Source organism: Rousettus aegyptiacus, unplaced genomic scaffold (genome assembly GCF_014176215.1).
Source record: "Rousettus aegyptiacus isolate mRouAeg1 unplaced genomic scaffold, mRouAeg1.p scaffold_m13_p_10, whole genome shotgun sequence".
In the NCBI taxonomy this organism is placed as follows: Eukaryota; Metazoa; Chordata; class Mammalia; order Chiroptera; family Pteropodidae; genus Rousettus; species Rousettus aegyptiacus.
The window spans coordinates 84,375,214-84,401,474 of NW_023416285.1; the positions used below are offsets into that span (position 1 = coordinate 84,375,214).

A 26,261-nucleotide genomic window follows, 5' to 3' on the forward strand; every position below is an offset into this window, starting at 1 on the left:
TTTAGTTTAAAATAGATGGTTCTGTCACAATACTGAGTTTCTTGGACGTAAGTCATGCAGTCTGGATAGTTAATGGTTATAAAACCATTAAGGAAAAAAGAAACAATTTAAGTATTACTAGTATGATCTCTGCTCTAACAGAGTGGGAAGGAAGAATCTCAAGCAGTGGGAGTAGAAATGTATCTCCATCTTCACACAACTGTCATGCCTGGAAACACTTTCTAAGTGTTTCCAGGTATGACAGTGAACGCTAAACCTCTGAGATGCAAAACATTTTCAGCCACACCTGTGTTCCTGCTCTCTTCTCTACCATAAAACAGTGTATGTGCCAAAGAGAAAAATTAGTAAGATGCTCCGCTCAATAAAGCGAGTTAGTAAATATCCCACGGATCCCAAGTTTATCAGACTCAAGTTGCAATGGCAACTCAGAAATGATGGGGCGCTGGCTGATCATCCTGGCTACCATGTGGGAGACACAGACTCGCACAAATGGGCTCTTGGGAAATGAATGGCTTCCACGGGGACCTGCTTAGTACCAGGTAAAAGTTGTCCGGTGCCTCCATTCTTCCCATGGTGATGATGGAAGTCAAACTCATGACCCTAGAGTCAAGACTCATTCGGAACTACCTTGAGATGTACTAGTTTATTGTTCTTATTCCATCCTAGGCAAATGCAAAGGATTTCTTTTCTTTTCTTTTCTTTTTTTTTTTTAACAGCAGCATGATACTCTTAAGGTCTAGACAACTTTGGTCACGAAGCAACGACTTCAATGGGTTCCATGAAGCTGGAGTGTGGGATACGATGGCAAGGTGAGAACCTACCTCCATGCAGATGACAACACTACTCAGAAATGTAAGAAAGAGGTTAGTCTATGACTGCACAGAGTAAGTGAGACTCTGGTAGGAGGGAAACGGCAGAAGGGCTTCATTCCATCACTGGCTCTAAGCACAATCCAGGTTAGAGCTAAATCGGTGTTTCTTCTGGATCCCTTTCTGGTTAACAGTCTTCTTTACCTGGTCTAACAAAGGACAGCAGAAGCACTGAAAAGCCAAACAAAGCACCTGGATCAGGCCAGGTGCAGATCACTGATCTGCAGTTGATTTATCATCACAGTTAGACCTGCAGAGCTACAGCCCAGGTCGGGTTGTCTCCCCGCCGGTGTCCATCGGGTGGCGTTTTACTTGGCTCAGTGGGTACCTGGCTTCTTGTCGTACTTCTCCCAATGTTTTTAGGATGTAGAGAAAGACAAGCCCCAAATAGCAACCCCCTCTCCTTACTCCTCAGGGATGATGTTGGCATAGTGGCAGAGGTGCCTGGGGGAGAGTCACCAGGAAGGAGACAGGATCTCTAGGAGCCTTGAGAATTCGAAAGACTATAGCTTGATGGGGGAGGAGAACAGTTCTCTCCCATCGTTCAGGAAACCGCAGGGTCTGCGCGGGACCGAGCACGGAGCCAGCCGACTGCGCATGTGCGCTCCACCATCTCGGCCAGAACCACCTTACGAGTATACCATTCCTCTCTCTGCACATGGTAATGAGAAAACGTTTTCCCACCTATTTAATCATCAAAGTGTTTCTGGTTTTAGGATTCATTTGAAGGAGATTATCTGATTTATAAATTCATAAATAAGATTGTCTTTCGATTTCATGGTTGGTAATCTAGAAACAATTTTATGGTTTAACTAAATTAGAGCAACTGGAAACTTAGGCAGCCTTCGCCCGTGATGAAATGGTATAAAATACATTTTAATGTAAAAGGGAAATAGGAGAAATGCAGTGGAATAAGAGAAATTATAGACAACTCTGTCGTTTTATTGCAGGGCAATTTTGTATGATAATCATCAGAATATTAAAGATGCTTAAACTAATTCTTGCTGATATTGCTTGGTTCAAGGTATTACAGACTGGTGTAATTACTGTTGAAAAGATGGTTTTAAAAGTGATTTCATAAACCATTTTCTATCGTTCCATAAAACATATTTATGTGATGAGTATGTACATTTAAATAGCCATTGAGTGCCATAAGTCAGCCTGGCTGAATAAATCTTCTTGGGGCCCAAGCATAATATTAATACAAATTCAAGTCCAATGCAAGGAAAGTGCTGATCCCAGAATTTAAATTCCTGCTGCTGCAATGAGCTTCCCTACAAACCCCTGTCTGTGAAGGCCACTCACAGTCTGCTCTGTCTTCAGAGTAAAGAGAAAGGAAAAAAAAAAAAAATGCATTCGGGGGGAATATTTTTAGCTAGTAGCTTCAGTTATACAACCTTTTTGATTCAAGTTTTACCTTCAATATTTTTTGATGAGGGACTTGCCTTTGTACTGCCCGAGGCCTATCAAGCCCGAATTAAGTCCTTGTCATTGTCTGCATAAATTGATGGCTATTCAAAAATGCGAAGGCCATACACATAGGAGACTGGTAATTCTCCTATAATGAAGTCCTAAGACTATGTTTTTAATATCCCAAAACAAGTGCCTGGCAGCTGGTTGAAACCAGCCATCAGAGCTGACAGGATTGGTTAGGCTCCCAGTCATGGGCATTTCCCTTCCTACTCAGATACTAATTTTTGAAACCCAGGGGTGTGGGACCATCAGTGACAACTACAGTAACCAGGGCCGGCATTCTGAGAGTGCTTATAGGTAATCCATCACTCGCTCACTTCTAGTTCGAATATTTTGTAATTTTTTTGGTTCCCGCTTATTCCCTATCATCTCTCTCCCCCTCCAAAAGTGATCAATGGGTCAATGACAAATATTTTTAAGCACTTAATCTGTGCTAGGCGAGGCACAAGCTGCTGTGGACACAGCAGCGAATAAAGTAGCATCATTAAGCGCGAACTTCCTTCCTTTCCCTTTTATTTTTCCTGTGAGAAACCTAAGTGAACTAAAACCCTTTAATCTTGGCAGTGCCAAAGGCATTTTCCAGTACTGAATAGTTAGCAGACTTAAAGATAGGCTATGCTCTTCTTTGCTCATGCCCTGACTCTCTGGTGTAAGGAAAAAAACCCAAAGTAATTAAAGACACTGTTTTCAGATGAGTTCAACGGACCACTGGAATTTAAATGACCTGAATTTGTGGTAAAGCTTCAAATAGGACTCTTAGCACCAAACTTTCTATTTCTGCCCAACTTTAACCACCTCTTGGTGAAAAAACCATGTAACCAAAGACATTCTTCCAAACCCCCATCAAATTTAACTTCTCATTGAAACATCCAGATATATTGAGGAGATATTGCTGGAGTTGGTGGTGGCTGCAAAGGGGCTACAATGTTTTGTACGCATTAATATTGTCCCCCTACCACGCACTGCATGCTCCGTAGGGGTAACAACCATGTCTTGCACTTTTTCTTGCATTTCCAGCCCTTAGATGGGGACTGGGTACACAGAGGGTCATTAAGAAATATTGTCCATGGCCATGCCGCCCCGAACAAGCCAGATCCCATTTGATCTTGGAAGCTAAGCAGGTTTGGGCCTGGTCAGTACTTGGATGGGAGGACCACCTAGGAAGACCAGGTGCTATAGGCATAAAACATAAATTAAAAATAAAGGATTGTAAGCTGACAAGGTCCTTGCAATCTGTGAAGTCAACCAAGGGTTGTCTCACCAATAAATAAATAAAGATAGATAGATAGATAGATAGATAGGTAGATAGATAGATAAAAGAAATATTGTTCATAACCTTGACCTTGAAGACTGCTGTTTCTCTACCTGCTCCATGCTCATGGAGAAGGAAGACTGGGTATGTCCTACGTTCCCTACTGCCACTTCATCCCCTCGTCTGTCCAACCTCTCAACATCTCCCTCACTTCTGAATTCTGAATTACTCTCCTCTTAAGTTCCTTCGTGCCATAAAAGACCAAGGCTAAAGTCATCCACACCCCCGTATTCTCAATTACTATGTACAGATGTGAAAGTTGGGTATTGAAGAAGGTGTATGGGGAAAATAACGATTCGTGTGAAATATGGCGTTGGAGGAGAGCTCTACAGAGACCCTGGACCTCCAGAAAGACGGACGAGTGGGTCCTTGAGCAAATTAAGCCTGAAACGTCATGGGAGGCAAGAGTGACAGAACGGAAGCTGTCCTACGTGGGGCGCATCTCGAGAAGGCAGGTTCTGTGAAAAAGACAGTAATGCTGGGACAAATAGAAGGCAGCGGGACGAGAGGGAGACCAGGCACGGGATGGACTGGCTCCACGAAAGAAGGCGCAGGCACGCGTCTACGGGAGCCGAGCAGGGCTGCTGAGGACAGGACGCTGTGGGCATCGCTCATTCACGGGGTCACCGGGAGTCAGAGCCGACTCAACGGCACATCACATACATGAGTTCCCTGCCAACATCTAGAGAATTTCCTCACATCCTTGGGTAACTTCAGCCTGTCTGTCATACGCCAGTCCATCAACATTTATAGCTTCAACATCCGTGCTGATTAACCCTTTTTAAAGTGTGGTATTGTAGAGTCCCCAACTCTTCTTCACGGACATACTCTGACCGTAAATTCTTACTTGGTATAGTCCTACTACCTAGATCTGAAACCCCAAAATCTCCTTTAAGCATAGCACTCTTTGGTTGCCTTTGGTTCTCTTATTTACACAAACCAGCGCTTTGCACGCATCCCTACCTCCTTCAGCCCGAGCCATCAACACTCTGGAAATTCCTTTTAACCTTCCTGCTTCTCCCCTAGGTGGACCACACGCACAGTCTCTCCACCGTCCCGACTGGGTTCTGTTGCATGTAGCCTCTCTCTCAGCCTCGCCGTTCTCGTGCGGGCTGACTTCGCTTTCTAACTAAGGAGAGAAATAAATAAAAAGAAACAGCTCCTTTGTGTCTATTTCTTCCCCTATCACTTCCCCAACAGAGTGTAGAATCCTCTCATCAGGCAACCAGGTTCTCCCCAAGTCGGGAAAGAGACAAAGACCAAAGCAAAGTGTTCCTCTGGAATGGGCGGCATTTTACTTACGGCCTACAAAGATACACACATTGAATGACAACTGCAAAGAAATAGGAAAAATGGAGCCCCATTTACTAGGATCTGGGGGAGAAAAAGCTATTAGTAATCTTTCTTCATAAATTCACCAAGGCATTGAAAGAATGAGTTTATAATGAGATATAAAGAAAAATGCTGTGGAGATGAGGGTATCCCCATCTGAAATAATTCTTCACATATTATAACTGATGCTGTTTACCCTGATGCCTTAGGTGGCGTTCGATTACCAATAACTTCAATTAAATTCAACAATCTCCGTGGAGTGTGAGCACTGTGATAGCCCTGGGGGTGGATGCTATCAGAGTCTTTCTTCTTGAGCCCAAGCTCCAAGTAACACATCTCGATGGGCACAGGCGGCTGGAGTCTGTGGGGTGCGCGTGCTCTGAGTGGTCAGACGCTCCCAGATGATGGAGACAGAGCTATCAGCTGGGGAAGAGCAACATCTCTGAGAGAAGAGTTGTGAATGAAGCCAAAAAGTGGTAGGAGTTAGCCGGAAGGAGAACTGGAGGGAGAAGAGAGTAGAACAGGAGGTTCGAAGTAAGGAGAGTTTCAGGCGAAAACAGTAGCATTGGTCTAATACAATGTAATGGCGACAAAACGCTGGATCAGGAATTAATCTAGATTTGTGCTCTGACTCTGGGGTTTGGGCGGGGACAGGGCGGGGAGACCAGGCAGATCAGGTGAGAGTAGTGGATGAGGCCAAGAGCAATGGCTGGAGCCCCGTAATCTCTGGATATCGAACTAACGGCATTTTCTGGTTCTTAAAATGTGGAGTGTGAGAGCCAGCGATCAGGATGACATCAAGGCTTTTGGCCTAAATAATGGACGAATGAAATTGTCATACCCGAGATGAAAAGATAGGTCTTCATTTTTAGACAAGTTGAGTTCGAGCTGACCAGTAGGTGCCCAAGGGGAAATGTAAATCCCCGCTCATAAATCACTTAATGTCTAAGTATTGGTTTCCTCAGCCATCAAGGGTGAGAACTGCCTTCCCTGTCCCTCAGGGCTATTATCCTACAGAGATGTGGGAAATGAGGGCAGGCAAGAATAAGTACCTGTCCGCACTTTACAACCTGCAAACTGCTAGGGAGGCATGAGGCTTCCTTTGATCCCTTGACTTCATTCATTCGAAAAATACCTTCCTGGCATCAGCTGAGTGCAGAGCACACTTCTAGGTGCTGGGGCTACCGCTGTGAACGAAACGAAAGACTTACCCTCATGGGACTTACATCTTAGGGGGTGAGGGTAATGGCACAATAAACTAAATGAGTAGAGAAATATGTATAAATATGTAAATACAAAAATATACGTACATATATTTTTTATTTAATTTTATCACTCTGTGTGTGTGTGTGTGTGTGTGTGTGTGCACGCACGTGCATGTGTGGAGGTATTGATTGCAACTTCAGCTGGTTGGGGAAAGGCCTCGCTGAGCTGATAGCACTTCAGTGAAGCCCTAACGTTGGCAGGGAGCCAGTTAGGTGGACAGCTGCTGGAAGAATGCACAAGGCAGAGGAAGGACAGATGCAGAGTCCCAGAGGTAGGAAAGTCCCAAGTTCAAACACAGGAAGCCAGTACATGTGGTGCGGAGCTTGTGACAGGGAGTGTCACAGGCCGGAATGAACTCCCTGCACGGAGAGGCAGAGGAAATGGCTTCTAAGAGGCTCCCGCCCCTTGTTAAATAGAGGCGCCCATTCTCTCGGGCCCAGCCCCTAGAGAATAAAAGCTCCTCTGAAATCCTGCCAGGTTTAGAACTCTAGAATCACAGTTTTCTAGTTGGAGAGAAGTGATTTAGGCATCATAGTTTTTTGCCACTCTGGTTCAGTGATCTTAACTGAAGTAAAAAAAAAAAGAAAAAAGAAAATGCTTGTCAGCAAAGCTCAGCCACACCCAGGCCTACGGGCGGGCACAAGCATTAACTTCCCGCATTCTGACAGGGTTCTGCTCAGCACAGCGAGTGTGCGCCCTGGGACGCTCCAGGTAGCCTTTACCGTATTTCACAACCTACTTTGTGGCAGGGTGTTCTGGCTGGGACCAGAATGCAGTCCCAAGTCAGGCATGACACCCACAGTCTCTCAGATCCAACTGGCCAGCACTCTCTTGCTCCTTTCTGCAAGGCACCATGGCTTCGCGGGTTTTATGTCAATAAGGCTTTTATTCTGTATAGAAAACCTTCAAGATCACAAAAGGATTTTATGCCCATTTTCATTTAAATTGCACAGAACCCGCAAGAAGTTGCAGTTACAGTCCAGCTACAGGGAAGGAAGGACGCTGACTGCTTAGGGAGTAAGCGCTGTCCTAAGGAAACAAGCAAGTTACCTGCAGAGACCCCACCCCCCAATCCAGTGCATCCTTGGCTCTGAGCTGCCCGCCCAGTGACTCACCATCTGGGGTGAGGCCCTCTACTTCCCAAGTGACAGGAACCTTCAATCCCCAGGGCAAGCCTATACCTTGCTTTCTGAAATCACCTACTTTGCATTTTCTTTCTCTTCCCTGAGGGTAATTTTTAATATTGATGTTCTGGAAGTGACAGCTCATTTTTTGTACAGGTCCAAACCAGTTTGAATAGCTGTTGGTTCAGGTTCAGGCGATTTGAACACAGGCCTGTAATTTACTTTCTAACGAGAGATGGTGTCAGAAGCTACGGAGAGACAGTCTCTTGAGTGGTCCCAAGGGAGCTGTGCCACCAAGCTCCCCACTCCCACCTGCTTTTGATCTTAGCATGGACTCGAAAGATCATGACTCTTCAGGAAAAAGAAGGAAAACATTTCCTATACTTAGCTTCCCTCATGTTTTTTTTTTAAATTTTGTCTTCTTAGATACTTGTGCTTGTTGGAAGTTAGGATACGCTGTCTCTGTTACAAAGACAAAAATATATCAAGACAGCATGATAGAGAAAATATCACTTGACTAGAGTAGCTCCAGTCACCGGACCTTTGGGAAGTCTCCGACTGTCCGTTTTTCCTTCTGGAAAATCACCAGTTAGGAAAGTGGCCTCTAAGATCCCTTCAGCTCTGAAGATGGACAGCGGGGAAGAGGAGATACTTCTTGACAACACAAGTTGGCTTTCATGGGTAATTCAGACTTTTTAAGACCAGCAATTTTTGAAAGTTTGAATCCATGCTTAGACGTGGCTATATTTTCGAATTGCCTCATTCATGAAAAATTAAGTCCAACACTCAAACAAGCATAATCTCCATGATCTCCACCAGACGGGAGGGCAACTAATGACAAGAGGGGCTGGAATGTGGCCCGGACATCATGAGAGGCCAGGAACGTCCAGCTGGGCTACTCAGATGAGCCTCTGGTCAGGCTCGGTCTCGGCCGCACAGTCTGCACTGAGCCGACGTCTCCCAAGGAGGCTGAAACCTGCACTTCGACTTTTATTCCTCCCTCTTCTCTCTGAAGGAAGAGGCTCCAGCTGGCAGGGAAAGGGGATTATCTGACTCTCACAGAGTTTAGGTTCCTCTGGCTGAGCTTCTGGGTTCAGACCTAAGGCACCTGACTGACAGCACCTCATGAATATTCAAAGGAGATACAAGGGCACATGTAAATTTCATCTAATTAGTGACAGATGATGGCTTTTCCTTTCGAGAAATTAGTTTAAAGTAACACAGACGTTCTGACAGCCATTCCGTTGGTATTTTTGATAGAATGTTCCTTGTGTAAGAAGGGCTAGCCTCATAATTTGTCAGTTTCACGTTTTATCAGACAGCTGTTGCCTGAATTCCGCAGTTAAGAAATGATTAGCGAATATTGTTTAACCATTAAGTTCATATTCCTGTGACTGAAGCAATAATTCAATATATTGGCATGTACTTGACTTCTGAGCCTGGCATAGCATCAAACCCAGATGTCATTTGTATAGGCACCATAATGGTAAAAATATAGCAAATTTTGGATAAAGAGCAATCTGACTTCCCAAATGATGTCTATTTATTCCATTATGTATATCCCTCAAATTCTAGTTCATCTCAACAGTCTCATGCAGGTTCCCAGACCGCTATAAGTTAAAAAAAAAAAATGCTCCCTTGTCTGAATTCATAGCAATTAATGTCCATATCGCTTCTTTGAAATTAATTATGTACAAGCAGTCCCCAAATTATGACAGGCTTATAATTAAAAGTTTACTTTCATTGTTTAGAACTTGAAACAAATGATGGCTGGGTTTCCAGCTGGCCCGCGGAAGCCTCTTTAACCCACGGCGTATTATTAGTTCTATCATTGTTCCCTCATTGTTTTCAAGGAAAATGTGTTCTGATTTTTCCAGCTGGACTTCGAGATGTCAGGAACAGCCCCCCCCCTGAAAGAAGCTCCAGACTCTGGGAGAACCACTTTCCCCCTTAGTGACATGGCCTGGTCTCCTCCCTTCTACCTGCTTCACGAGGAGACACTGTCTCTGTCAAGGCGACAGCCCTGAGCATCACCTGTGAATGGAATCCTATTCTTACAGTCATTCCCGCAAAAACTTATTTAGTAGGCATTCACAGCTCAGAAGTTTCCTTACTTGACTGTGGCATAGCTTCTATGTTTCTATTATAGTTTTAATGTTTTATGACTGTCTTCATAGTTTATATCCCTTGTGTGTGGGGACCACATCAAAGTTCGTGTCCTGCAAAGCATCCGGCTCACAGCTAAGCACATAAGAGGAGCTCAATAAACATTTATTGATCTATAATTAGAGCTACATGAAAAAGCAACTGAGACAAGAGCTGAATCAGCCAGGCCCTATTAGGCATCAAAACACATAACCTAATAATATCAATTGCCACCTGGTTAGGTGTCTTTATCCTTAGTCACATAGCTCAAGAGCACTTTTTAAAGGATGCCCTAATCCCGGCATCTCTTTTTGCTCCTGAATCCGAGATGTATAAACTGGGCTACTGTCCTAAAATGAATTTAAAAGTGGCTTTGATATTCTAAACATTTTAATTTGGATCTTGAAGCCGAGCTAGTTCAATTCTCCATTCACACTTAGTTTTACTCTCTCCTATACCCCTCTCCCCTGCTTTATGTTCTTCTTGGTATTATATTCAAAAATTTGTCTCCCTGCTTTTTCAAGCACAGCCCTTTGTCCTAGCTAGCTATGTGTATTATTCTCTCTGTTTAGTAGCATTTAGCAGAGTGTTTTGCTCCAAGTAGGAACTTTTGGGAACTTACTATATGACAGGCATGGCACAAGGCATTTAACTGTAATGATTCTTTCATCCTATGAAGTTAGCGTTATTATTATCTCTACTTTACATATAAGCAGACTGAGGCAGAGCAAGGTTCAGTAATTCCTCAAAGGTTAGCAATTGTTTGAACTGGGGTTTGAACCCAGGCAATCCGGCTTTGGGTTCCACATTTGTAAGCATTGCACATTACCGCCTTTCAGTCGATGGCTGATAGCAGATTGGTTGAATTAAAGGTAATAACGGCAAGTTATAGCAAAAACATAACCAAAAAAAAATCAAAGGTAAAGGACAGAATTATAAAAGTTGTCAAGATCAATGTTTCAGGAATGTCACCGTTTGCATTTCTTAAGTGTGAGGCATTCTTTTACTTCTCTACTGCATTAAGCAGACAAAGTCCAAATTTCCTGTAGAGCACCGCTTCACAACCATATTATCCCTTCCCTGGCGGGAGGCAGCAAGGACATCGACAATGTCTGGACACTTTTGAGCGTCCTGGCCCAGGCAGGGTTGGGGGCTTAGTTCTCCACCGGCATCTGATGAGCAGAGACTGGAGATGCCGCTAAACATCCTACAGTACACAGGAGCGCCTCCTCAAACCCCAATAAATTATTGAGTCCCAAATATCAAGAGTGAAGAAATTAGGAAAACTTGCTTTAGAAAGATGCCAAGTCTAATCACTTAGGATATATCTCTGATGTGGCTCACTTTTGACAATACATACAGGAAAAGGGAAAATCAATCATTCTATTTCAGACTCACCTCTCCAGCAGGATAAAGTATAGCTTAGAAAAATCTTCAAAGGTCTGTCACTGACTGTGAACATGTTTAAATGACACAAATCTGAATTTAGACTTTCACTCAATCAACTGTGAAACCATGGGTGCATCCAACTCCTCAAAGCTACCAACACAGAAACATTTAATCCTCATAAAATGAGAAAGTGATGTAAAATGATTAAGAACGGATATAAGCTACCGGCTAGCACGCAGGCTTTCTCCTATACACAGAATTTTTCTTTCCCTTTCTTTGTAATTGGCTCAAGACAAGGGATTCTTTCTCTAAGTCTGCAATGTCTTAGAAATCATAGCAGGATCTCACGTGCTTTCTCTTTCTCTAGAGATACATGCCCAGACAAGGCAAGAATTTGCTCTCTAGTGGATTCTTGACTAGTTAGCTGAATTTAGCTACTGTAGGTACGGAACAGTAAAATATGATCTTAGTTCAAGTTTAGCATCTTTTGAAAAATATTACATCAGGAAGAATCTGCCATACATTTGGAAGGGGAGCTGTTAGTCACTTTGCAATGAGCGCCCTTGAATTTCCAGTGTTATTTTGATAAATATATTTCACATTATAAGATCTGAACTATAAATAGAGAATAGCGAAACGTAAGTGCCCTAGAATTTTACAAGTCTTAAGGGCTGTTGTATGTGACATAAATAGAAAAACCATGCTACTTAATGAAGTAAGTTTATAAACTGAGGAAGACAGAGCTTCGTGCTGTCATCCGTCACACGCTGTCTCCCTCGGCACTTCCTCACAGTCACAGGGTCCCGCTCTCTCCTTGGAAGTCCCGGCTGAAGAGAATTCACTTCGGTAAAGCCACCTCATCATTCAAGATCCTTTCCTTTTCTTTCTAGAAGGTCAGACAGGAGGATTGCCATCCTGAAGGTTCTCCTCTTCTACTCCAAAGTCCACACATGGCCATTGGGACAAGAGTCCTACCATTATCTATGTTCCTCTATAGCCACTATTTTTTCCAGATCTTCTATATATAATTTGTCTTCACTAATTCTTTGCAGAAGGATCTTTATAAGAAAAGAGATGCCGAATTCGTTAAATCGAGGCACGTGACTAAATATAAGAATCAAGATGAGATTACTTTGACTTGTTTTCAAGTCAATAGAGCTGTTATAAAATCATGTTCCATCAAAAAAAAAAAAAAAAACAGCTACTATTGGAGGTTTCCTGAGTACAGATGGGAAATAAATGATTTTTCTCTCTGACTTCAAATATCCTGCAGTTATTCGGGTTATTTCATAGAAGTGCTCTTCTGAACAGTGTCCGAATCCAGCAGTGCCCGAAAGGAAGCATCACTACCGATTTCTCAGTTTCCCACCTGTGTTTTTGTAGCTTCATATTTTAGATGTAAAATTCCACATGAGAGTTTTATATGAAAAGCATTTTCAGATTTATTTGCTTTTGAATATCCTAAAACTGCAATAGAAATTGATTTGGCATTTTATAGGACCCTGTACTCATGAAGTTAGACTTTTTTAGGGGTTGAAGACTCTTTAAAAACACGTACACGGATTAAATATATCTAAAATAACATCATGGTATAGGTCGAACAATGGTCTATAATTTTGAGCTTCGGTAACTGTTTTTATGTTCCATTTTTAAAATTTTTCTTTGACATAATACTCACATTCCTTTTTTGAAAATAAAACTTAACAAGAACGTTCTCTTCATTCTTTCCCTATTTCTGCATAATTATGCTAATATATTAGCTAGGACAGTTACATTTTACACTGCATGTATATATTTAGCAGTATAATTATGCAAATTCTATCATGTTTATGATTGTAAATATTCTTTAGGAGCAATCACTTAGCATCTAGTCCTGAAAAAATTTTTGAAGACTTCTGGTTGAAATGCCCAGAATTCATTCCTGAATTCGCTTCTCCTCCAGGTACAGGTGAAGCTCACAGTTCTCACTCACCAGGCAGAATATTGTACAGTGGTAAAAAGTATGGATTCTTTAATGGACCTGGACATTCTATGCCCATTACTGGCTTTACGAGCTTGCGTAAAATATTTAACCTCTCCGAGCTCAGTTTCTGCATCTGCAAAATTGGGATTGTGATAGTACATACCTCACCAGGTCATCACGACAATTACATCTTATGATGTACAGAGACTACTCAACACAGAGTTTGGTCCTTTAAAGGCTCTCAATAAATGATAGCTACCATCGGTGTTCAGTGTTCTTATAGTAGTGCTTAGAAATGTAGTACCCAGTAGTGCTATATTTCAGCCTAGTCATTAAGCTCTCTAAAAGAGTTCGGAATTGTAGTTGAAGAGGAGGAAGTACCTAGGTAACAATGTGGTGACACGTGGGAGTACTGATAGCAAAATTTCCAGAATTAAGTTCTTTTTACTGGAGAATCAAATCAATCCATACACACTTCGTCATGTGCCTGAGTCGAGTTAGTGGGGATGTTTAGGTGTTTCTGTAACAGGGACTCTAAATGTTGACGTGTGTGTGTGTGTGTGTGTGTGTGTGTGTGTGTGTGTGTAGGGCTACAGGAGAAGGGAATCTAGTCTGTTCATGTACAAACAAGCACAGCAATTCCACCCTCTAGAGATAAGCCGAGGAATCACCCAGGTAAGATGTGTGAGATAAAATTCTTCCTCTGTGATTTCACATTTTTGGGAATGCAAAATGCAAATTTGTAAAATTTATATTCATAATTACAATCATATGGCAGAATATGGTAGTGATAACAACAGTATGTTTTAGGTGAACATTAATCTCTTTAGTCCATTTTTCTAATACTTGGTATTCTAGAAATAAGATAATTTGGATTTTCTGAAAAGGGCTTGTAACATGTAAAACAGAAGTTCATAGAATTTTTCTGAGCTTTGCTAAAATAGAAACCTAAGGAGGAAGCAAAGGCCCTGAAAGAACACTGATGTTACTTAAGGCTAAAATTCTTCAAGACTTTGATCCAATACGGCAAAGATACCACCTATCAGCAGAGAGTTCCTTCTTTTTTGTTTCCTCCTGTAACCTAAATCTGTAACAAATTGGGGTTGATGATGTCCACTAAGTTATATACGTGTGGGAACCACATGCATGACACTGAACTAGGCACTGGGAAGAAGTCAGATACCATCACTGGCCAAAACATGCCTATAGCTCAACAGGGTAGAAACAGCTTAATATTATCCATGGAGGAATCGAGTTCTCCGTCCTGTTTCACACCTGTGGGAATGGGAGGGAATGGTGAGGAGGATGGGTGCTGGCTCTCAACATTGCATCCTGGAGATGGATGGTTTTTACTCTTTCCTGGACTATAGTCTTAGGACTCTAAGTCCCATCTTCTCAGTGATACACGTTTCCTGATCAGCCCTTTGCGGCCCACCACAGAGGACGCTTTATCCTTTCTTTGAAGCCACAAGGCACACAATCTTCTGAGCCTCAAGGCGCATCTTGCAAGATTTCCTTCTAGCTGTCACATTGGTCTGTTCTAATAAGGCTCAGTGTTTATCCCACACCGCTCAGCTGTCCGTGGTCATGAGAAGCATCCCTTTCACTGATTCTTAGAATTTCACTTCCTAAGGCCTTTGGAAAGCAGAGAATGAATACTGTTTTCCAACCCTTCATTTTTCTTAGTCCTATATAATCAAGCCAGTCACAGTTGCTGGTTTTTTGTTGTTGTTGTTTGTTTTATTTTGTTTTTTAAGTTGTGAGAGAGGATGAGAGGATTAGAATTTGTCGGTGTATTAATGATCCCCAAACTTCCATTTCCATTCTCTTTCCCTTTTCCTGGCATCTTTCTGTTGTGACTGAATAGGTAAGGACAGACAACGCATTCATCATAAAATTCTGCTAATGGGGTTAGGGCTTTCTGATTTGTGTGTGAAGAAGTAAGATAGGCAATTCACATTCCACTCACAATTTTGGCCGCCTTTTTATAAGGTCATGTAATGGTGATATTACTATTTTTGATGAGGAGCAGGAAACACAGGTTCTTATAAGGTGCCGAGTGACTAAATGGCTGGACCTTGTTTCACAGCCCTTCTGTATTCATGCGACAACTGGTAAAAGTTTTAACCTCTTTCAAACTCAATTTCTTTGACTATATGTTTATGATTATAATTATTATGTTGATCTCTTTCAACCAACTCAGACGAGAGAAATTCCTTCTATATCAGAATGAGCTTTTCCATTACTATAGGGGCTTTGGAGAATTTTTAAGATGTAGTAGAAAGGTTCTGGATTGGCAAATTATTATTTTTTTAAATATGTATATTAAAAAGTAAATTAAAATACCCAGAGTGTGTCATTCACTAGAGAAATTTTGCTGATCTCGGCACCACTCTGGAATGAGTATCAAATCTAAACCATCTTATTTTTATGCAAATTCATGTCTTATCGCCCTAGATGACAGCCAGGAACGCATTCTTTCCATTTCCCCAAACCAGATGAGAAAACAAAATTTCAGCACCCAAGGCAAAACACGAATCGTCATTTCAAACATTGAAAACTTGAACCACTCACTCGTTTGCAGTGACAGATCAATTATTATGAGCTCTTGATTTATTTGCCTGATCGGTTTCTGCTAATCGTAATTTCCTTCCGAGTCATTCAGATGTACATGGAGGAGGACGCGCTGACCACTCTTGGTGTGTCCACCCTTCTTAGGCGTGGCCCCCGGCCTGCCTCACTTGACACCCACCGATTTAGAAACTGCCGACAAGGATGGCCTTTGATATTGCTCGCGCCCTCGGCACGCTGCACAAGGCTGGTGCTGAGCTGACATCTGTCCTCTCAGTCTGACCTCTGAAGAGCAGCCCTCGACAACGCACGGGCACAGACCACCCTCGGCCACCCTCCCCGCCTTACCTGGTCTCTCTGTCTTTGGGTATCGTAGCGGTGCTGTAGGCAAACATTTGCTTCTCCACTAGAGGAGGGCCGAGGTCCACAATGCTGGATAATCCTGGAGTGGTCCGTGGCTTTTCAATATACACCAAGGTGCCTGGCTCCTTTTTGAAGGCCTGGCGGCTGGGCGAGACCCGGTCTGGCGGCACGGCGTGCGGGGGCCCGTGGGCGTTATGGTGAGTGTGCGTGTCCAACATCCTCATGTCACTGATCCGGTGCGGAGAGGCGGGCGGCGTTTTGGCGCCCAGAGTAGGCAAGTGGCTGTCAGGATACTTCCTTGATTTCTGCCTGTACAGCGACTGCTCCATATGCATTTCCGCTTGCAAAGAAGGGCTGCAGTAAGCGCTCGCTGACCGAATCGCCGTGCGGTGGTACGCGATGATGTGATCAGGGACATCCAGTGGGTGCCCGCCGTGGGAAGACGCTATGCTCGCCCGTCCCTCGTGATACAGGTAAGGATCGGCGTAGAAGCCCTCGTTTCGGTACATTGCCATGTTCTTGCCACTCATGTCTTCGTCTGGCTTTACATCTCTCCTTTCCAAAATGGCGCTTGGGCTGGGTGAGATGGATCTGGAGACTGGCAGGCTGGAGAGTCTGTCCCTGGGGATGGTGGCATTGCCAGGAACGACCATGGGGCGGGTGCCCACATAAGGAATTCTGGACGGGGAGGGAGGCATGGAATGGGGCACAGGAGTGGACGGTGGAGAATTTGGAATGGCGTGGGGTGGATGCGCTGTGGATCCAGGTCGAGAGGCACCCGGGCCATCTCCTCTTGCATAAACAATTTCTCTCTGCATCTGAAAATAAAACAAGAAATTAGAAAACCTATTTTGATATTCACGTTTTCAAGAGAAGTCTCAGCGTGACATTACAGCTTCCCTGATGTGGTAGGCTGAATAATGGCCCCTGCAAAGCGTCCACACCTTAATCCCCAGAATCTGTAACTATGTTTCTCTGATGGCAAATGGGACTTTGCAGATGTCCCCCTTTGAGGATGTGGAGATGGGGAGGGTATCATGGATTACCCAGTGGGCCCAACGCCATCATGAGGATGCTTTTATGAGAAAGAGGGCGTCAGGAGGGTCAGAGTCAGGGAAGGAGACGTGATGAGGGAGGCAGGGTCGGGGAGAGAGAGAGACTGGAAGATGCTACATCACTGACTCTGCAGATGGGGAGGGGGCCATGAATTAAGGGACACGGTCAGCAACTAGAAGCCGGAAAAGATAAGGAAGTGGATTCTTCCTTCAAGCCTCAGGAGGAGGCGGCTCTGCCAAACACCTCCCCGTTGGCCTGTGACCCTTCTGGATTCAGATCTCTGCAGCGTAAGATAACGCATTCGTGGTGTTTTAAGCCACTAAGTTTGTGGTAATTTGTTACAGCAGCCACAGGAAACAAATGTACCTGATATTGAACTCAACATTGCGGAGTTCGAAGGAAAAAAACAGTGAAGTGGTTTAGATTTTGAGGTTATTGGTTCCTAGAGACGCTTAATAAATGTGGATCTAAGGTAATTACGAGTGCTAGAATTAAGTTTTCTAAAACTTGTCCCAGGTACATTTTCTACGATTAGCCCTGGAAAATAGTAAGCATTTTCCCCATCTTTCCAAGCTGGTATAATAGCAACATGACCAGAGAGAAAGGAGGTATATGGGAAAAACTTAAAGGAAAATCTCACTGATTCGCTATCTTGTTCCTTAAGGCTATGAGAAACTGGCTCTGAGAGGCTGGGCAAAAATAATTATCCAGGAGACAACACTCATAGTGGGGAGGGCAAGGGGGAGAAGAGGGAAGGGAACCCCAAGCATGATGGTGAGAAAGAATCCTAACAGCACATCCCCTGGGGCTGCCATGTGGTGACAAGGAGCCTGCTGGTGTTGGCCATCATAGGTCCGGTACTTCCTGCCCAGGCAGCAGTGACTTTTGGGCTGTGCCATTACCATCAGTTAAGAGGAGTGGGGACTCCCACAGCATCTTCTATTAGCTTTCCTTGAGAACAGGGGTCTCCAACCTCCAGCCCATGGACCAGTACCGGTACTAGTCCATAACCTGTTAGGAACCAGGCCGCACAAGTGAGTGGAAGGCCAGCAAGTGAAGCTTCATCTGTATTTGCAGCCGCTCCCCAGCACTAGCATCACCGCCTCAGCTCCGCCTCAGATCACCAGGCATTAGATTCTCATAGGAGCACCAGTTCCTGGTACCAAAGAGGTTGGGGACTACTGCTTTAGCAGAAACAATGACATAGAATCAATGACTCGAGAATCATAGATACAGAGAGCAGGTTGGTACTTGCCAGAGGCAGGAGGTGGGCAGTGGGTAAAGATGGTTGAAAGATCTAAACTTACAGTTATAATAATAAATAAAACTAAGTCACAGGGGTGTAATGTACAGCATGGTGACTATAGTTGATAATACTGTATTTAATATTTAACAGTTGCTAAGACAGTAGATTTTAAGAGTTCTCATCACAAGAAAGAAAAATTGTAACTATGTGTGGTGATGGATGCTAACTAGACTTACTCTGGTGATCATTTTGCAATATTCACAAATATGGAATCATTATGTCCATCCAAAACTAATATAACGTTATATGTCAATTATACCTCAATAAAAAAGGAATCAAGTTAATGGGGAAAAGGGAAACTACTTTGCAATAACACTACTATATTTAGCAAGGGGCAGAATTAAAATTACAAATTAACTCAGGATACGGATTTATGATACTTTTTCTTTTGGTCAAAACCCAGGAGGCTGACATTCTCCAAACGAGTGAGGAAAGGGACAGACAGCTCTGGCACCTCCCTAGTCCGCCCTTCAAGTTCCCTCTGTGCTGTCACCTGAGCCCACATTCCCATCCACTCTTCGGGGAGATGTGACAGACAAAGCGTGCCAAGCAGCTGGGGGGCGGGTGAGGTGGGGGGGATGAGGAGAGAGGGGGTGGGCTCCCATGGACAAGAACCAGGACGAGCAGATGAGAGACCCGTGGTGTGCGTGATGGGGGACGAGAAAAAAAAGCAGAGGAGCCAGCAGAAGGTTGAAAATGAAACAGTGCCCAACGCCATGAATACGTACCGATTCCTTATCTTATAAATTCATCCATTTAGTAAATAATATTTACCAAGCACTTGCTAAGGACCGGGCATTATTCTGGGATATGGCTCTAATAAGCCCCCAATTCCCATCCGGGAGAGGGTGCTACCTGCGTGTATCTCTTAGATGAGCATGCAGGGAAGTGGGATGCCCGCGCTTCTTTATCTTGTCTCTGGAAGACCCAGCAGTGCGGAATCCCTGACTTGGGAGTTTCATGATGGGAATGACCAACAACAAATGCAAGCAAGGCGCAAACATGTAGCGACCACAAGGAGCCCTTTGAGGGTACCTGATGTGAACACCATTCCACTGGCTCCTCCGTCCCCTTAGGGGTCTGGCTGTTTCCAGGGACCCCGAAGCACGCAGGCTCCTCACTCACAATTACAACTTTATCTCCACCATCCCCCGCTCCCCAACACACACACACACACAGTAGGCTGGTCTGTTCTCCCCCTCTAAACAGAACTTGGGGTATCCTCACATTCTCCTCGCCCCGGAGGCTTTCTCCTCATCTCTCAGGCCTTGTGGATCCAAACCGAGGCCGAGGCTTCACATGCATCTGCTGCACATGGTCCGACCAGCCCTTTCTCGGCTCACTCACTCACGAATCAGGTGCTCAGGGCCTTAGACAAGGAGGGTAGCCCCAAGGTATGATATTATCATTGTGCAATAACGTATCCGATTCTCATTCCAGAATGGACGGAACAGCCATGGGGCAGAAGTGCTGCAGTAGATCAACACGCGTTCTGTGAAAATACCTCTCCCACACTATCCTCCAAACGGCAGGGCTCAATGCAAAGGAAAGTCTGGCGCACTGGAGCAAAGCAGGCTGCACGGGTCATAACATACAAGAGGGACTTGCTCAGACAGCAGGGTGCATCTGGACAAATTCTCCACACAGTCAGACCCAGAATGGAATAATCAACCCAAATGAATGTAAATACAAACTTAACATATGGATTCAAACATGCCACTGTGTATAAAGCACAGCCCAGTGACCAAGGTGAATCAGGTGTAATAAATAGTGGGTACGACTGTCATTAATTACAAAACTTAAAGGGGGGCGGTCGAATGTCTAGAACCCACTTAGGATGAACGATAATCCTAACTGGGTCAGTCACCACTCCCCGTTCTTTTCCCTCCTTATCCAGCTTCAAATTACATTGTGATTTAGGGGAGTCTGACCTCAGTCAAAACACAGCGAACACGGCCCCCTTCCCCGTTTCCTGGCAAGAGAGTAAAAAGAAACATCAAGATTCTGAGGAGTACAGAACTGTCTGAAAGGATAAAGAATACAAATAAAATAAAGATGTACAATTAAATTTTAATTCGTGAAAAGTCCAGTAAATTTATTTCAAAGTAACAAAGTACCACCCATAGGTATTTTATTTTACTTATTATTTTTATTTTTCTGCATAGTTATTTTTTAAAAAGTTTGGTGATGTGAGAAAAAATGGTTAGGCGGTATGTTATATAACTAACTTTTAAATTTAAACATGCAAAAAAGTTCACTGGAAAAAAGTCTCATAGACTTTCTTGATGTCATGTATAGGTGAATTCAGAAAGAAATGTAACAATTAATCAACAATAATTCTGATATGCTATGTATTCATGGGGGGTGGGGAATGTGGGTGATTAGTCAAAAATATAACATCTAGTAGCCAGAATCGCATGGGTACCAATCAACCAGAATGGGACCTCAGTCAACAAAGATGGATCCTGGCTATAAGCAATTAGCATCATGTTACTGAAGGTAATGCCATGTATCACCCCTGCCTTGGCCACTTCAAAATGATCTTGCCATCATCCAACACGGTCTCTTAAAGAATCACTGTCCACCTGGGTTATCCACAGTGGAGGTTAATACAAGCATTCAGCTATGACAGAACAGATAATCTAAGGTTGAACGTCTTCATCGGTACGGTGACTTAGCATTGGAAGCCTTTGGCGGAATTCTTGTGTTCGTTTGCCAAGCTATGACTGACTCTTCAAGACTGAGTTCTAAAAAGAACCCTGATAATTTTGTACTTGGCTCTACACAGAGCCCCAGGAGAGAATGACACGCTGTTCTCCTTGTGTAGCAGGAAAATGTTTCAAACCTGCAACTAGAATGAACCCTTAAAATTAGAGAACTTGGATGAACATGAAATGATGTGGATTGACCACAAAGACCACTCACTCTTAGGATAAGGCGAAAGCTATGGGTGGGAGACGAGAAGAGAGAATCTTTTTTCAAGTCTTTGGTGTGATCTCCCATGGAGACTATTTGCTATTCTAATAAAAAGTGAACTTTATACACTCCAGGAGATAATCATTGTCTGAGTAACTGAACCAGGATGATGAGTAAGAGTTTATAATTCAAAGTTTTAAATAATCCCAGCTTTTTATGCTAGCGTTCCTTCTATGGAGATATCTTCCTAGAATCAGGCACCTACAGTTTTGTTTTTTTAGCTAGTGAATAAAGAAATGGCATTAAATATACACCGGTTTTTTTTTTTGTTGTTGTTGTTGTTTTTTCCTGCGCTGGTGCTCAAAGTTAGATGTTTTAGGAGAAGATTACATTTAATTTTAAGGGTAAAATAAATAAGCAACACACACACACACACACACACACACACAGTTGCTATTCACCTTAATATATCTGAATCCCTTATTTTCCCACCAGTCTCTTCTGACTCTATTAAACTTCTCCATCATCTCGCTTCCCTTAGTAAGTTATATGAATCTGGATATATTACATCACTGACACTTTTGCACCGGAAAATTTCAACAATAATGTCTTTATGTACCACAGCCCAGACAAAGAAAACGTCCATTCCTCTGCACCCGATACGCTGGCGATGTGTGAACGAGACTGTTCTCCACGGCTCATCTACTGTGTCGGGCATAGTCTCTCCCTCTTTTCCACTGCTGCCCAAACCACTGCTGTCTCTGGGTTGAGTCCTTCCAATTCCTGTAAACAGCACAGTTTCTTCCAGAGCCCAGAACCGCGACCCCGGCTGAGGTTGCCGTCTCTGCCCACAGCTCACAGCTCAATAAGCTGGTTGGCCCAAACTTCCTACGGACCAGAAAAAAAAATCTGGGGCAGTTTCTAATGAATTGCCTAAAGTTTAAGTTAGAAATTCTAACATATATCTATGTTTTATTTCCCTCAAACACTAAGTTCAATCAAATCTTACTCATTGAGGAGTTTCTTGAATGTAGGGTGGGGGGGGGTGGTGGGAAATCTTCAAATTGTTTCTGGAAGAAGGTCTAGCATGAAAATGTTAATTTCAAACCATTTTGAGAAACTGTCTCATGTAATCATGTCTCTTTGTGGAGTATTTAAAAAATACATGTTCTTCGAAGAAAGGGAATATTATGTACTGTTTATTGTATTTCAAACCCCACCCTTCCAAGTCTAGAATTTGTAAACATCCCACTCAATCTGACCACACAATGAAGTAATAACTGAACAAAAGTGAAAAGGGTTTTTACGAGATTCTTTCGCCCTCCAAGAATTAAAGCCACTTACTTTTCCTTAAGGAGATCACCTGTACAACTAACGCCGTGAGAAAGCACATTGGCTCAGCTCCCAATTACGCGATTCCTTTGTTTGCTGGCTTCATCTAAATAAATCCACAGTTCCACTTGGATATTTCAGACAGCTTTCTCTTCAGAGAAGAGGTCACAGAGGACACAGATCCTGAAATGTTCCCCAGGTCGAATGTTCACAGCAAAGACCATTTCGTCCTACTCAGTCCTCTGAGCGAAGCTGCCACGGCCATGGATAAAAAGTCGTCCTCCCCATGATAAGCCAATTTCTCCTCCCCTTGGAAATTAGTCACTGAATAACAGCCCACATCCAACCAGAGGCTACCGCATGGGTGACTCAGTCCTTTAACAATTGCTTACACGGAAAACACACACCAACGAATGAACTCTGAGAGGCCTGGGTAAATGGCTTAATGATGAAGGAAATATTACAAAATTGATTTACCAAGGCAAACAGGGTTATTATAACTAGCAAACGACCAGTCACCAACGACGGAAACCATCAGAAAATCCTACGTGCCAATTACCCCAGGGACCGACTCTCAGATGGGTGTTCCGTGGAGGAAGGGTGCTGCTAGGAAAACCTAGACAGACCAGCACCCCACGCCCATTCTGCTGCCAGACTTTGAAGTCTGTGCACTGGCAACTGAAGGAAACGTGAGCCTCTTCCCCTGGTTTATAACACCCGCGAGGGAGGAGGCTGTCTGTCTATTCATTAACCAGCCTGGTTTTACCAAGCTGAACTTTGGGTAGCAGCCATTAATCGATCCTATGCAATGCCAGGCGAAAAAATGCAATCACTCTGGAAAACATATCTGAAAAAAAGAGGGAAGGATAGAGAGGGCCAGCTAGTGCTTAGGTGCAAGGGGGGATCTAAGAAAGGAAGCCAGAGCCTCTCAGCCCCACCTTCAATGAGACAGGAGCAGAAGGCCAGGACGGTCCTCAGAGACCCCCGCGGGCATCCGCTGCCAAGATAGCTATTCTCTTCCAGGTGAACAGGCACAAGGTGGTGTGTGTTTCCAACAAGAAGCGGCTTGTGCGGCGCTCAGTGGAAGACAGGTATTAACGCATTGCTAACAAAAGGCGAGGGAGAAGGGAAGCATTTCCTCAGCTCGTCAGAGCCCTCAGGGACTGAGGTGAACAGACACCTATCCAAGTGGGAACCCGGTGAAAAGTCACTTGCAATGCTGGGCTGGAAGCCTCGCCGGCCTCAGGCCACACCCCATGACCACGCTCTGGGCAGCCTGCACATTTTTCAAACATTTGAAGGTTTTTAGAGGTTGCTCTTGCTGACCAGAAGAATGCCGTGACGTCTCTCAAGTTCACTTTCAGTCAGCACTGCAGGCTTTCTCAAAAAACTGTTTACTGCCATCGAGACGTTTTGTGGTTATTGAAGGAGGGAGGATAAGGAGCACATGACACCGCCACCCTCCTAAGATGTCTCATTAGGAACAACAGCTGGACGAAGCGGTCGTAACTGATGCCACCTAAGAGGCCGGGAAAGAGAAGAAGGAATGCGAAAGCCCCTGTTTTGATTTTTAATCTAATCAGAGGGAGTTTGTTATTTCTCGCCCGAGTACGGGAAGCACAGGTTATCAGCCCCGGACGCATCTGGGACGCATCTGAACCTGCTTCTTCAGTCAGACGTGTGCCTTCCAGGCAGGGGGAGGCAGGGGCTGGTCTCCCTTGTCTGATTAAGCCGCCATTCCGCCCTTCCCATTCCCCCAAAGCCCCTGTTTTACGGCACGAGACACCCGAGCCCTGATCAGGCCCCTTGGACTCATTACCCGCTGTTTATATGTGCGCGACTGCTCGTAAGAGCGAACAAATGCGAAGGTCATTGTCTGGCTGAGGGAATGACGCCACGCTCAACCCATTCGTCCATGTCGGCTATTCTAGAGACAGGTGTCTTCTGTGGACCTCATAACCACCTAAGTCGGTGGGTGCAAGGTGAGGGAAGGTCTAATTTACCCCTCCCATCTCTTCCTTCCTGTCAGGTGCAGAGCAACTCCCTCTCACTTTCAAAATGCCTCATGGCACCAACAATGTAATGAGCACACGCGTGGCTCCGTCATCAGCGGAGCAGTAGCTCACTGTCGGAATTCTGAAAGCTGGCCCAGCCCTGCGGTGAATCAGGATGCGTTCAACGCTCTCCAGGATGCGTTCAATGCTCAAGAAGGGGGGGTGGGGTGCAGGGCGGGGGGGAGAGAGAGAGAGAGAGAGAGAGAGAGAGGAGTTCAATGCCTCCAGTGCTGCCTGAGGACCCCGGCAAGCTGGTTTCCTGGACAACATCTTGGTGTCACACAGGACTTGGCTCCCCGCGAGTGGCTTGTGCTCTCCTGAGAAGAGCTCTTTTAGACTGAGGTCACCACAACCCAGTCACCAACACCGCACACTCTGGTTTCCTTACTTCAACAGACCCTCCTCGGCCTGGCCATCTTGGGATGCTTTGGCTTCTGTGAACCTGCTCTTCCTGGAAGTGTACAGTATCTTACTCTTCATTCTCTCTTTCTTTCACTTACTGTCACTTTAGCAAAATGGAAGCAATGTTATTTCTTTTGAGTTACTGTTAAGAAAGGACATGTTAGTAAATAGTCAGCGTTACCTCACCAGTAAATAATTTTTATGCTCTCGTAAGGCTAAGAATCTTGAGAAATTTATTCCTGTTTCCCCTGACTTCTTCATTACTTTACTGTCTTAAAAAATTACATATGCTGAAAGAAAATCTGAAATGTGCTTATAAAGAGGAAGGTGCTATTGTGAAGGGAAGTGAGCATGACGGTAAAAGAAATTTCAATTGCATCTTGCTTACATGGTTAAAATGGGAAAGACGATCGTTTGTGAGGTCTTAGCACTAAACCTATTAATATTTTATTTGATCATAAATGAAATGTCTCCCAGATATGGGAGAGACCGTTGCCAAAAGTATTTAATTTTCAGGGAAGAGACGGTCCAGTCAGTGGTTTGCTTATGGCTAGATTTAAGTGTTATTCCCACAAATATTTGATTGACATGGAGAACTCTGCTCAGCCCACCAGCACCAGACAAGGCTGACTCAGTACTGTGCCCAATGGTGGCGAAAGATCTCAGTCTGGAACAGGGTAAAGAATAAATCATTTAACTTCCAAGGCGCAGTCAGTAACTGTGTAAAGCTGCAGGACAGATAAAAGAAAAGAAAAAATATTCTTCTCTTACTGATACTTGATCTTCTGTCAGGATACTCCTGTATTATCCAGGCCAAGGACAAGCTCCTTTTGTCCCTAATAGAGTTACAGTTTGCAAAGCGATATCTGCTTTCCACCACTTGCAACAAATGGCACAAATAACTCCTTCTCACTCCTTATCTCCATCTCTGACCATCCACCCCTTCCTGGATCGAAGCTGTTCTTTTATATGGGATTCCTTTTGGCGTTCCTAGATGTGTTGCTAGGAGTAAGTCATCTTTGGCACCCAGATATATAACTTTTTAGTGTCTTAGACTTTATTTTTCATTTTATGGCAGTTCTCTAAACTCCTATGTAACTTGTCAACATATATACTGCGATATGTAGTATATTTTATCATAACATTTCCTATTTTACAAAGGAATTTAGATGGCTACACACACACACGTGTGCGCGGACACACAATTACCCAGCCATTTGCGGTTCACAGTTGTCAGTTGTGATTCAGTTTTATGGGCCTCAGAAACGCACAAATCAGGTGTTACCATCCCTGTCTGAATGGGCAGGAAGTGGACGTAAGAGGAGCTGAGCGCTTGACCAGCTTCGCACGGCTGCTAAGCAGTGGAGCAGCAACGATGCCCGTCCTCG

General features: G+C 44.0%; 1 protein-coding gene and 1 pseudogene across 21 annotated transcripts in view; one reads left to right on the plus strand and one right to left on the minus strand.

Moving 5' to 3' along the window:
• KIAA1217 (KIAA1217 ortholog) overlaps positions 1–26,261 on the minus strand; it is a 636,400-nt gene that overhangs the window by 46,659 nt on the left and 563,480 nt on the right. For 19 of the 21 annotated variants that reach the window (XM_036228119.1, XM_036228121.1, XM_036228129.1 and 16 more), the window contains one exon: positions 15,793–16,625. In XM_036228119.1, coding sequence (XP_036084012.1) covers positions 15,793–16,625 — 833 coding nt within the window. Of the gene's footprint in view, positions 1–15,792; positions 16,626–22,429; positions 24,573–26,261 lie in introns of those variants that run through there. The other 2 variants (XM_036228126.1, XM_036228137.1) reach the window with 2 other exon arrangements.
• LOC118609170 lies at positions 3,405–3,524 on the plus strand (annotated as a pseudogene).